Source organism: Sorex araneus, chromosome 6, assembly GCF_027595985.1.
Source record: "Sorex araneus isolate mSorAra2 chromosome 6, mSorAra2.pri, whole genome shotgun sequence".
In the NCBI taxonomy this organism is placed as follows: domain Eukaryota; kingdom Metazoa; phylum Chordata; class Mammalia; order Eulipotyphla; family Soricidae; genus Sorex; species Sorex araneus.
Window position 1 is genome coordinate 135,742,024 of NC_073307.1, and position 13,344 is coordinate 135,755,367.

The 13,344-nt window shown below is 46.0% G+C and overlaps 1 protein-coding gene across 1 annotated transcript in view; it reads left to right on the forward strand.

Annotated features, from left to right (window-relative positions):
* Positions 1-13,344, forward strand: part of CAPRIN1 (cell cycle associated protein 1) — a 49,277-nt gene that overhangs the window by 634 nt on the left and 35,299 nt on the right. The window contains exon 2 of the mRNA XM_055141953.1: positions 326-553. Coding sequence (XP_054997928.1) covers positions 326-553 — 228 coding nt within the window. The remainder of the gene's footprint in view (positions 1-325; positions 554-13,344) is intronic.

Sequence of the window (13,344 nt, forward strand, 5' to 3'; positions counted from 1 at the left end):
CGCTGGCGGGTCTCGCGCGCGCCCCCGCCCGCGCTGTCGTCCCTTCCTGCCCTGGCGGGGCGCGCGCGTGCGCGCGCGGGGAGGCGGTGGGGGTGCGCGCGGGGGGCGCGCGCGCGCGCGCCGGGGCCCGTCCCCCCACCCCCCACCGGCTCGGCGCAGGCTCCCCGCCCGCTTGCGCGTTTTGTCCCGCGTCTCGCCCCGTCCGCGCCGCCTGACTCGGGCCGCTCTTGTGTACCCCCCCCTTTTCTCCCTCCCTGTTTTTTTTTTTTTTTCCTTCTTCCTCCCGCTTTTTTTGATCTTCATTCCCGCACGGGTTCTTCCAAAGATGCCCTCGGCCACCAGCCACAGCGGAAGCGGCAGCAAGTCGTCCGGACCGCCACCCCCGTCGGGCGCCTCCGGGAGCGAGGCGGCGGCAGGGGCCGGGCCCGCGGCGGCGGCGGCGGCACCGGCTTCCCAGCACCCGGCCACCGGCACCGGCGCGGTCCAGACCGAGGCCATGAAGCAGATCCTCGGAGTGATCGACAAGAAACTCCGCAACCTGGAGAAGAAAAAGGTGCCGGGAGTTGGCGGGGCCGGGGTAGGGGGTGGGGGGCGGCGGCGGCGGCAGGGTCTGGAGGCTTCGGCCCTCCCCGGCGACCCTCCCAGGCCAGGCCCCGGGTTGGACCCTGCTTGCCCCCGGCGTGGCCTCGGTGGCCTCCGAAGTAGGAGTGGGCACAAGGGGGGCGCCCTGGTCTCCCTCTCCGTTAGTCGAGACCCCGTTTCTTGGGCCGGCGGAGAGAGAAAGGACAAGGCCCGCTGCGGGGGTGGGGGGCTCAACCGACTGCCTCGTGGGGCCGGGCCCCCGCTCCCCCGGGTCCTCGGCTCTGCTCGCTCCGTTAGCAGGTCCCCGAGGCGCCGTTCTGGATCCCTCCCCGCTTCTTCCGCCCGAGGAGGGTGTTGGCTGGGGACTGGGGACTGCAGCGCCCCGGGGTGGGGGCGAGCGCGTCCATGCTCTGCCCCCCCCTTCCCCGCCCCCAGCCTCTGGGCTTCCCCCCCACGTTTCTTTGTCTCGATTGTCTTTGGAGCTTCCCCCCCCTCGGCCCCCCGAGCGTGCGGCTGGCACGGCCCGGCCCGCGGGCCCCTGGCGGTGGCTTCCGCGCCGGGGTGGGGTGGGGGGGGTCCCCGCGTTGGAGGCCCGGGGGAGCCGAGCGCCCGGCGGGCCGCGGGGCACATGGAGGGCGCCTAACATGGCGGCGGCGGCGGCGGCGGCGCGGGCGCGGGCAGGGAAGCGCTTCCCAGGCGCGGCATTGTGAGCACAAAGCGAAAGCGGGGGAGGGCGGGAGCGGCGGCCGCGGGGCTGCCCCGGCCACGCCCACACGCGCCTCGGCCGGGCGGCGCGTGTCCCCCTCCCCGCCTCGCCGCGCCGAGAGTGCGCCGGCTGCGTGCCGAGGGACACGTGTGCCCGCGCGCGCGTGTGTGCGCGTGTGTATGTGTGTGTGTGTGTTGTGTATGCATGCATGGACGTGTGTGCGCGCGCGCGCGGCCGCGGTGGAGCGACGCGCCCTTGGCCCGGCGGGAGGCGGACGGGGACGCGGGGACGACACGGCGGCGGCTGGCCGGCGGCTGGGGGCCCGGGGCCCGGGCCTGGGGGGGAAGGCCTTCCTCCGGGGGGCAGCGCTGCTGCTGGACCGGCTCCAGGAAGCCCCCTGGCCCCCAAATTAAAAACAAAAAAAGACAGGGTGTTTGACTTCTGAGCGAGTTTTTCAAAGTCACTTGGTACTTAGCCAGGCACTGGGTGCTTAAGGTGTTGCAATAGTAACTGTTTACTAAAAATCTGGGCTGTGGAGAATGAATGACGTGACGGAAACGTTTATTATGTAGGACGGAATTCTGATTACTGATTTTTCTTTTAATTTCTTAAAGACACTGAGATTCGATAACTGCTGCCACCTCCCCTCCCTGCTGCGACTTGGAATTTTTTTGCGTTTCAGAGATAGCCTCACCCTTGATTTCGCCCTTTTGCTGAGCCATCATGGTGATAAGCAAGTGGGGTTGATTACAGACGGCTGAAAATGCTACATTTTTCAGTGTCAAAGAAACAAAAGGACTTTAGTTGTAGTGTAGGAACACATAGACTTGTGGGAGAGTTTACTTAACCAAGGCCTGTACCTTGAGTTACCATCCGAATTAGATTTTGCTCCTTTATTTGAAGTTGAGATTAACAGACATCTTTTAAAAACCTCAGCACAATTAACAGTTTTTTATTCTGGTTGAGTGGTTTAAATTTGAGTAGCTTGATCTGTAGAATTTTGAATAAATCTGCCATTTTAAGGTAGATATGTGCTTTCCTGAATAATCTTTGAAAGAGGCATTAGTGTAAGGTCAGTCAGTAATTACCCAATTTAGTGTGAGGTGACTGTTAGTCTAGTATTAGTGTATCTGAACAGAAAAGTGTTGAAGTTTGTAAGCTCCTTGGTCTTAACCATGATTGTTCACTTGTTGCATAGATCTGTATTGCTATATACTTCCTACTTTCTGTTCCTATTATAGAGGAGAGAGGAATACTAATTATTGCAGATATTACACACTAGAACTACTAAGTAGTGAAAAATTCCCTTGCAATACGGAGGGAGTTAACCAGGTAAACCAGGTAAAGTAGCAGATATGTTTCATATCTTTTTTTCTTAATGTTTTGGGTGCTAGATAGCTGAAAAATCACATTGCAGTTCAGTTGGGCTTTCTGATGACCCACAACTGAGATACCTACTTATTAAAAGGTTGTGCACTGATGTGACTTATGGAAAAAAGCTTTACTGGAAAAACTGCATTTGGATTTTCTCCTTATTTGGACACATTTGATTTCTCAAATTACATTTATTTTCTAGACATGATTATTTTGTGTGTGTGAAAGGATGGAACAATTATTTTTCCTCCCATAGTTCAGTTCTACAACACCTAAAATAGGACGTAGTGTATAAACTATATAAACCAATCAGGACCTTTTTAGAAATCCTTATGGATGAAAGTAACTGTTTACATCTAGATTGCTTCTCCTTTGGCAGTGGGCCATTCATTTAGATTGCTTCTTGGGAGAGTGGTATGATGCTTAGGACTTACTCCTGGTGCGTCTCCAGGACCATATTGAATGCTGGGGACAAAGTCTAGGTGAGCCATGTTCAAGGCAAGCATTGTACTATATCCACCCCCACATATTTCTTCTCAGTCACTTAACAATGGTAGTTGAGCTTTATTTCAACCTTGAACTGCAGTTGGAGTGTTTTTTTTTTTATATCCAGATATCTTTGTCCAAGGATCTTGACAAAAATTAGTACTAGAAATCTTGAAATCCTAGTGACTCTTAAATTAAAATGAGAATTGAAATTATATTGCACTTCATTTAAGAAGTAAAGTGACTAAAATTTTCTAGTAAGTAGCTATTGAGTTAAGCTAAGCATCTGTTCAGTTTAGAATACGATCCTATTGTGCACTGCAATGAAATGGCCTGATAGTTTTTAAATTTGGGCTTTAAAAACATGAGTTTTAATGAAGAAATGCAGCTGTAATATAAAGAAACAAGTGTAGAACTGCCTCCAAACTTGTAACTAATTAAAAGTACAAGTATTAATTGAATTAAAGTACAGTGAATTGAGTGCATGGTTTTCTTCATTAGTTCAGTGGTATAAAACTGGGCCTTATAGTGGGTAGGGTGCTTTGCCATGTACGCGACTGTCTAGGTTTGATCCCTCAAGCTCCATGTAGTCCCCAGAGCCTGCCAAAACTGATAAGTGAGTGCTGTGCCACGAATAAGCACTAAACACAGCCGGGTGTGTCCCCAAAACAAAAATCCTCAACCCCTGGCCCTCCACTAAGCAAGGTATTTTCAAAGTAAGTCATAATTTTAAAGATAGAGTCCATTTTATTTGGAAAGAGCTAATCAGTTTTGGTGTGGAATAAAGGCTTTCTTAATGATGTATAGAATTACGATTTTTGTAAATGTAGATTTAGACCTTGATGATTTGGGTAGATGAAAGGTTAACTGGAGCTCCATGCAGAAGAGTCTGAGAGCTTTGTGGTCAAAATGCGACTGGAAGTGGTATAGACTACTGTTTTTCTTATTCCAAAAATCTTCTTGCCCTCTGTATCTTTGCAGTAAAAATTATTCTGAGAAGAGGATGCTCAAACATTGTGATAGTAAAGCATTTAACATTTCTTTCCAAAGAATTGCAGTGATACTTCTACTTAGAATTTTCAATGCACTACTTAATATTTTAAAATAAAAGCAAACTATTTTACAGGTAAAATCTTTTACTTGGATTAAAACCTGCTTTTTTTTTTTTTTGACAGTAAAAATTTTTGTTGTTAGCTTCTTCGGTTGCATGAGCTGTTCTACTGCAATGCAGAGGACAAGATTACTGTTTTGCATCCACCATGTCACAGGGAAAGAAAAAAGCATTTACTTTTTACTTAATTTATTTTCTTCTGACTGCCTCAATCTATTGTAGGGAAGTACTTGAATTTGGATTTAAAAGAGTAAAGCTGTGAATTTCCTCGTGATAGATACACATGTGGATACCCTTTTGGGATGAATGGATTCTAAGCATCGTGAGACTGAATTGTTTTAACCTGGCCACATTATTTTACTGTAGGATCTTTCTTATGTGGCAGATCTTTGTATCAGTTCCTCTTGCGATTTAGTGATTAAGCATATAATTATAAGTTTATGCAGAAACGATGCAGAAAATTCTTAGTTTACTTAAAATTAGAGCAAGATTAGTTCTAGTTCATCTTTAGAAATAATATTTGGAAAATTTTTAATTTAAAATCAGGGCCTTAATTTTATGACCATTTTATCTTTTTCAGGAACTGAAAGCTATTAAAAAAAAATTCCAATTGATTTTGTAGAAGAGTCAATGGAGATGCTCATGATAAAATGACCCACATTGGAGGACCAGAGTGGGGTGATAGTAGTGGGTGGGAACTTGGTTTGTACCAGATGGCCTGGGTTCTATCTCCAGCACCCTATGGTTCTCAACCCATCCAGGAGTGGTCCCTGAGCACAAAGCTAGGAGTAAGCCCTAACACCACATGTATCCCAAGTCCCTTCCAGTGCCCTCCTCCCACCCCCCAAAATCTATATTGGAGTAGATAAAATTCTAAGGTTTTTGGCAACATTTTATGAGGGAATTAGGAATATTTTCCAATGTAATTAGCTTTATTAGTACCAAATAAAACCTTTCACTCCAAATCCTAAATGTTAGAGGGTTTTGTTTTTGGTTTTGGGGTCACACCTATAGGTCAGGGCTTACTCCTGGCTCATTGATTAGGAATCACTCCTGGGTCTTTTTTTGGGAATTACTCCTGGCATTGCTCTAGGAACCCTGCAGAATTCCAGAGGATTGACCATGTGCAAGGCAAGAGCCCTACTTGCTCTGCCCCAGAGAGTTCTGTATTTTCCGTGTATATGTGTGTGTGTGTGTGTTTAGTTTTGGGGCCACGCCTGGTGGTGTTTAGGGCTTCTGTCTCTGCACTCAGTGATCACTCCTGGTGGGCTCAAGGGACTATGTGATACCAGGGATTTAGCCTAGGTTGGCCCCTGTGCAAGGCAAGCACTCTACCCATATACTATCGTTCTGACCCAGAGTTCTTCTGTTTCAAAATCTGAATGCAAAAGAAAAGTGTCTTTTACTTCATTGTTAGATCTTTAATGTTTCTTTAAATTCACCTTTGTAGGTTGTTCAGGGGGAAAGCACTAAGTCCTATGTGTCTCAGGTATCATTGTGCTATCCATTTTGTTGTCACTGAATTCTTTTTTTTTTTTTTTTTGCTTTTTGGGTCTCACCCAGCGATGCACAGGGGTTACTCCTGGCTTTGCACTCAGGAGTTACTCCTGGCGGTGCTCAGGGGACCATATGGGATGCTGGGGATCGAACCCGGGTCGGCCGCGTGCAAGGCAAACGCCCTACCTGCTGTGCTATCGCTCCAGCCCTGTCACTGAATTCTTAAACACGTAAACTGCTGATTTACTTCTATACTTAAGTAAACCCCAAAAGAGCATTTGCTAGCCTCTATTCAAGCTTGTATCTATAGAAAACTTTGGGGAAAGTATTGCAATAAATGTGCAAATCATCCATCTAAATTCTTGTATTGCAAGTGTCTAAATTTTTCAGTTAATGGTTACTTTTTCCAAATACTATAGTAGGGTGGAAAAGGCATAGCAGAAGAGAAATGCAGCCATTGTTGGAATTTGTAAATTGCCTACTTCTGCTAATTTAGTCACTAGTTACACCAGGTTTTTTTGTTGTTGTTGAATAGTTGAATAGAATTTGCATATAGAAATATAGATGAGGCTTCACTGAGTAGAATTTTTAATTCTTTTTCTTATTTTTGCTGAGGGATGGGTTTGGGCCACATCTCGCTGGGTCAGGGCTTATTCTTGGTTTTACACTCAGGGGCCACTCCTGTCTGGGCCCAGGATGGTGCCAGAAATTGACCCTGGGTCAGCCAACTGCAAGCCCAGTGTCCTGCACATTGTACTATCTCCCTAGTCTCAAATCTCTTTATTTTAAGCACTGTAGCACTGTTGTCCCATTGTTCATCGATTTGCTTGATGAAAAAGGGCACCAGTAACATCTCCATTGTGAGATCTGGTGTTACTTTTTTTGGCATATCGAATACGCCTCGGGTAGCTTGCCAGGCTCTCTGAGAGGGACGAAGGAATCAGACCTGGGTCGGCCATGTGCAAGGCAACGCCCTACCTGCTGTTCCTGGCTGTACTTGGGACTTACTCCTGGCTCTGAGCTCAGTGATCACTCCTGGTAAACTTTGGGGATCAAGTCAGGGTTGACTGCAAGCAAGGCAAGTGTCTTGCCTCTTGTATTATTGTTTTGGCCCCACTTAAAATTTTTTTCTATTGGTTTCAGTTACTCCTTTATATTGAAACCAGTTACAAAAGGGTAGGGGTTTTCATAGAATTATTTTTGTGTGTATATGTGGAGGAGTCGGGTGATTTTTTTTTTTTTTTCGGAGACCACTTGCAGCTGCCTCCAGCATGCAAAGCATGTGTTGTAGCATTTGAGCTATTTCCTGGTCCATGTAGTCTTCTAGTTCATTCTTCCCTCTCTCCCTCCCTCCCACCCCTCTCTCCTTTCCTTTTTCTTTGTTTTCTTTCTCTCTCTTTTATTCTTTAATTTTCTTTGTTTTTAGGCTACATCAGGGGGTGCTCGGGTTAGCCGGGACTCTGCTCTGGGATCACTTATGGTGATGCTCAGGCCATGTGTGATGCCGGTCATTGAGCCTGGCTTGACCACTTGGAAGGCAAGCCTCTTAACCTGCTGTGCATCGTCCCAGGGGCGGATTGTCTTAGGATCAGATTGTCTTTTATTTAAAAGTGTGTGTTTGGATCATACCTGGCACTGCTCTAGGAAGCCTTATGTGGTGCTGGGGATTGAGCTTGGGTTGGCCACGTGCATGGCAAGCAAAGCCTTTGCTGTATTATCAGTGCATCCCAGATTGGATTGTCTTTAAAAAATACCTTTTTTTTTTTTTTTGGATTGGTTAAAATCTTTTCAACTAGAAAACGATTGTTAAAAGACCTCATATATAACGTAATTTAGCATTTCACTGGTTTTTTTTTTTGGGGGGGCGTACCTGGATGTGCTCACGGTGTTACCTGGCAGTGTTCTTGGGAGACTGGGACCATTCTCGATGAAGGGGATTAAATTTGGGTTGACCATGTGCAAGGCAAATGCCCTACTTGTTATAAGATTTCTCTGGCCCATAGAATTTTACTGTTACTGTTTAGAATCATGAACTGTTGACGTGTTTTATTTAATTGCCGTGTTAGTCTTCTGGGGCTTAATTTTTCATTCATTTTGAGCACTTTTTGTTTTGGTTTGGTTTTGGGACACCTGGCAATGCCCAGGAGTAAATTTGGCACTGCACTCAAGAATTATTCCTGGTGGTGCTGGGAGACCATATGGACTCGGGATTGAACGCAAGGCAGGCCCTACCCTACCAGCTGTATTCTCTCCAGCCTTCTCATTCTTTTAGGCAACTAAAAAGTTTAACAATTTCCCACTCTCCTGTCACTGCTGTTTAACACTTATTTTGTTTTCTTCAACAACTCAGAATTCTGCAACGGTGAGAAGGCTTCCAGCATTTAAAGGTAGCTATTACGGATCATCAATGAATTGTGCTATACTCTCTAATCTCCTTTTCAAAATTCAGACTTGTTCCTCGTCACTTTCCTTGTTATGTATATAAATTTACTTCATAATTCTTAATGGAATTGGTGAAGGGTGACTAGGAGGCAGTATTAACCGCTGATCACTGTGTGGGCAAAATCAGAACTGGTGATTCTAGATGGAGAACAGAGAATGTAAGATTTGGGGATTTGAGCGGGAAACACCTTTCCTGGGGGTGGTAGCAGTAGCTGTGGTGGTTGGTGGTTTGGATCACACCCTGGTGCTGCTCACTGGCCGCATGCAGAACTGCAGATCAGGCTGGGGTACACTCTGCCATGTTCAAGGCAAGTGCCTTACATTACCTCTCCTTTTTCTCAGGCCACTTGGAAAAGGTATCCTTGTATTATTTGGCTTTTGGCTTTTGCCCTCCAACAGTTTCAATATCAAGCTGCTTAAACTCTGGGTTGAGGGGCTGGAGTGATAGCACAGCGGGGCGGGCATTTGCCTTGCATGCCAGCCAACCCGGATTCGATTCCCAGCATCTCAAATGGTCCCCTGAGAACTGCCAGGAGTAATTCCTGAGTGCAGGGCCAGGTGTAACCCCTGTGCATTGCCAGGTGTGACCAAAAAAAGCAAAAACAAAAAAACTGGGTTGCAACCCATTATCACAGAATTGAATGTGGTAGGTTATAAGAATTTTGTTATAAAATTATTTATAATATCCTCCTGCATGAAAATAAAAGCAAGCCCTAAGCACCTTTGCTTTATTTAAAAAGTTACTTCCTTATTGGAACATAGCAGGATTCAATATTGATACAAACATGCATTTCTTAGAATGCCAAGTACCATCAGGAGTTAATTCTTGAGTGCAGAGCCCGGAGTAACCCTGGGCACCACCAGTGTAGCCCAAAACAAACAATTAAACAACAAAATCACCTGTGGCTTCTTTACTTTTGTAGTAAGTCCTGCCCGTGGCCCCCCCCCCCCCCCAGTTTTTTCCCCAGGAAATTCCACTGTTATGCAAATTTTGGGATTACTCCTGGCTCTGCACTCCTGACAGTATTCAGGGGGCCATGGTGGATGCCAGGGATCCAACCTTGGCTGACTGCATGCAAGGCAAATGCCCTACCTGCTTGCTGCCTTTTGGTTGGAAGAGTCCCTTTAGGGGGCCGGAGCTATAGTAGTGAGGGTAAGATGTTTGCCTTGCATGCGGCCAACCCGGGTTCCATCTACGGCATCCCGTATGGTCCCCCAATCACTGCCTGCCAGGAATAATTCCTGAGTGCAGAGCCAGGTGTAACCCCTGAGCGTCGCTGGGTGTGAACGCCCCCCTCAAAAAACTTGTACAGATGATGAAATTTGTGCTTCTTGTTGGGACCTTGAGAAGTAGGCATCATTTTCAAGTGTTCTGCCCTTTGTAGGTCATTCCTTTGAGAAACACAGTTTTCTTTAGACTAATTATTTTCACATAATACTCTTCATCTGAAAGGAAAAAAAAGGAAACTTAGAAATTGTGCCATAATGATTTATGGATGGACTGGAACGATAACAGCTGCTGGGGCGTTTGCCTTCCATGCGGCCAACCTGGGTTTGATTCCTCTGTCCCTCCTGGAGAGCTCGGCAGACTACCCATGGTGTATTCGATATGCCAAAAACAGTATCAAGTCTCACTATGGAGATGTTACTGTGCCTGCTCGAGCAAATCGATGAACAGCGGGAGGACAGTGCTACAGTGCTACAATACTGTCTCATTAACTATTTACATTTTTATTGGGAGATTGGTAAAATTTTGGTACTCAGTTTAATCATGGCAAACACAAGGGATTAAATGGGGTGCTGGAATCACTTGCTCAAGTATCACTTTTGGGGGTAGGGCTTCAGGTGTGTGAAAGACCATATATTGTACCAGGGATCACACTTGGGTCAACCGCAGGTAAGGTAAATTCCCTACCTGCTGTACACATAATTAAGTAGAGAAGTTTTTTTCCTTTGTATTCTGGGGCCTGGGGCCACACTTGGTGGTGCTTAGGGCTTGCTTCTGGCTCTGCTCAGGGGTCACTCTTGGCAGACTCAGACCATTGGGGTGCTGGTGATCGAAACCCGATCTACTGCATGCAAGGGAATGACCTTACCTGCTGTAGCTATACTCTTTCTGGCCCCACTTTTACTATACGTAGTTTTAAAATTACTTATGTGATATGTGGCACCTAAGTAGTTGAGAAAATTCAGGAGCACACTATCTGTTTTGCCTTTTGGGTCGTACCTGGCCATGTTCTGGGGTTACTCCTGGCTCTGCACTCGGTATCACCCCTGGTGATGCGCCATATGGGATGCTGGGGGACTGAACCTAGTAGGGCCGTGTGCAAGGCAGAGACCCTGCCTGCTGCACTATCTATAGTTCTGGCTCCAGGATACTATCTTAAATGTTCATTTTACAGCAATCATCTGGTTCTGTATTGACAGAGTAATTTAGTGTTGTTAATTCAGTAGAGTAATTTTGGTAGTGGTAAAATCTTTGAGAAGAATCGAAGGTCTAGATACAGTGTAATTCAGCAGTATAATCTGAAGGAGGAAAATGGCAATAGGGGCAGGGAATGAAACAAGCAGTTGAAATTGAATGACATGAAAGAGTTGGGGTGGTTTGGGGAGATCTTGAAGTGCTGTAGCATGTGCTTTGTGTGCTGGAGGCCTGGGTTCAGTCCTGGGGCCCCCATGGTGTACCCTGAGTATTACTCTCCACCCTCTAAAGGGGAAGAAACATCTCAAGCTAGTCAAATCAACGAGTTGTTGGTTTTTATGACCTCTACAATTTTCAGTTTCTAATTAGGTGAAATATAGTGACAGGATAAGTTGACCCTAAATTTGAACACTACATATTGAGCAGCAAAGAAATAGGAGATAGGGTAAAAAAGAGATACAAGATATAGAGTGAGACTGGGCCACAGTTGTAATTATTCAACACCAAGTGACTGTTCTTCTGTTTCTACAGGATGTAGTCAGTCCTCTATAGCTATTTCTATGGCCTCGGAAGTGAATTTTTAATAGTTAGGATACTTAATAGTTGAAAAAGCCCTAAAATTGAGTTTCAGGGGATAGGAGAGGTTTATGCTATTAGTATTGTGGAAGACTGCCACACTTAGCTATGCTCTGGGGGGCCTGGGAGACCTACCCAAGGTGCTGCTGGGGCTTGAATCTGGGGCCTGCTGTGTGCTAGTCAAGCGCCTTGTCTGCTGTAATACTGGTCCCTGTGGAAGGGGTCAGTGCTCCAGCAAAGCCCCACCAATGCTCAGAACTTAATTACTGGCTCTGGTCAGGGATCACTCCTTCTGGACTCGGGGAATCTTACAGGGTTCTGGGGATCGAGCCTGGGTTAGTCATGTGTAGTGTAAACACCCAAACCCCATAATACTGCTCCAGCCCCAGACATATAAGGCATCTTTTTAGATGCTGAGGATCAAACCCCGGTCTGCATGCTGGCAAGGCCAGTGCTTGATAATGTGAGCTGTGTACTCTGGCACTTTCTATGCTAGGAAAACTCAACACAATTACTGCAACTGACTTATATACTAGTCGAGGGAAGAAACAAAATCTGCGTAGAGCTCTTTTCCCTGTGCTTTTGTTTGGAGTTAAATCAGTTAAATATTTCTGGGAGTGGGGTGTTGAGCCACTCTAAGCAACTCCCAGGGCTTACTCCTGGTGGTCTCAGGGCTTACCCCTGAGGGGGACCAGAGGGGGTGCTGGGGACAGACCCCAGTCAACAGGATGTGCAAGACAAGTTCCTTAACCCCTATACTATCTGGTGCAACAACAGTGTTCGTACAGATTTCGGTATCATTTTTTCCCCCCTACTTAATAGCATTTGAATAGGATGTGATGATAGGAGCAAAGTTAAGATACTGTCACTTTAGTAGTCTTTCAAAGATTTTAGTATTAGGAGAGGTCACACTCATGTTTGTGATACACTGGCTATAACTTTGCTCACAACTAGTCACATGTAGGAAACAGGATTGGAATTTGTGGCTGTACAAATGTAAGCATCTCTATCTCTGCTATCTCTGGCCTGTAGATTTGAACTTTTTACACTGTTTTGACTGTCGTTGGGCTTTAATAAGTATGTGAAATATATTTATTTCTATCAGTTTTTATGTTCAGTGATTTAGTATTTACAATTTTATGGAATTGTGATCATATTAAACATTGGTAGTATGGTTATGCAAGTTAACTAATGTTTCTGATACCAAGCGTTTATTTTGAGGGACTTGGGGACCACAGGCAGTGGTACTCCGGCTACTCATGGCTCTGTTTAGGAGTGACTGGTGGGGCTTGGAGGGTGGGGGGAGTTCAAGGTAGTGGGGATTCAAACTAGGGTCACACATGTGAAAGCAAGAGAAGTGCCTTCCTCATTAGATCTGTCTCGCTGGCCAACTTAAAATTTTTTTTTATATTGAGTCACAGTTACAAAGTTGTTCATGATTGGGTTTCAGTCATATAATTCAAAACCAGTATGTTTCCCACCACCAGTGGTCCCAGTTACCCTCCTGCCCCTCCCCCACAGCACATTCCTCCCCCTTCATGCCTCTGGCAGACAAACCTACTTTTAAAACTTCTAGTCTCTTAATGTATATAGATAGAACCTTCATTTATTAGACTCTAGGTATTTTATTACTTGGTCAGTTTTATTATTGGGAAGGACAAGGAGAGAGAACTGTATGTTTTGAAGACTTAGAATTGTTTCCACCTCCCCCCATTTATATTTCTATTTAATCCCTCTTCTTTGGTATTTTTAAGAATTTCAGTTCAGTTTTTGGGTCACACCTGTGTGCTGCTGGGGATTGGACCTGGGTTGGCACTAAGCAAGACAAATACCTTACCTGCTCTTTGTTCTATGTCTTTTTTTCCCTTTGAACCATATTCAGTGGTGCTTAGGGAAGGATCACTCTTGACAGTGCTCAGGGAACCATATGAGGTGCCAGAGAGCAAACTGAAGTCAGCTTTGTACAAGGCAAGTGCCTTGTATAAACTGGGCCACTTTCCTTTGGTTTTTTTATTCTTTTAAGTCTGTTAATTTTGGGGGCCATCTCTTGTGGTACTCTGTGCTTACTCCTCTGTGCTCTGGAATCACTCCTGGCCAGCTTGGGGCACCATATGGGGTGCTGGGGATAGAACACATTCAAGGCAAACC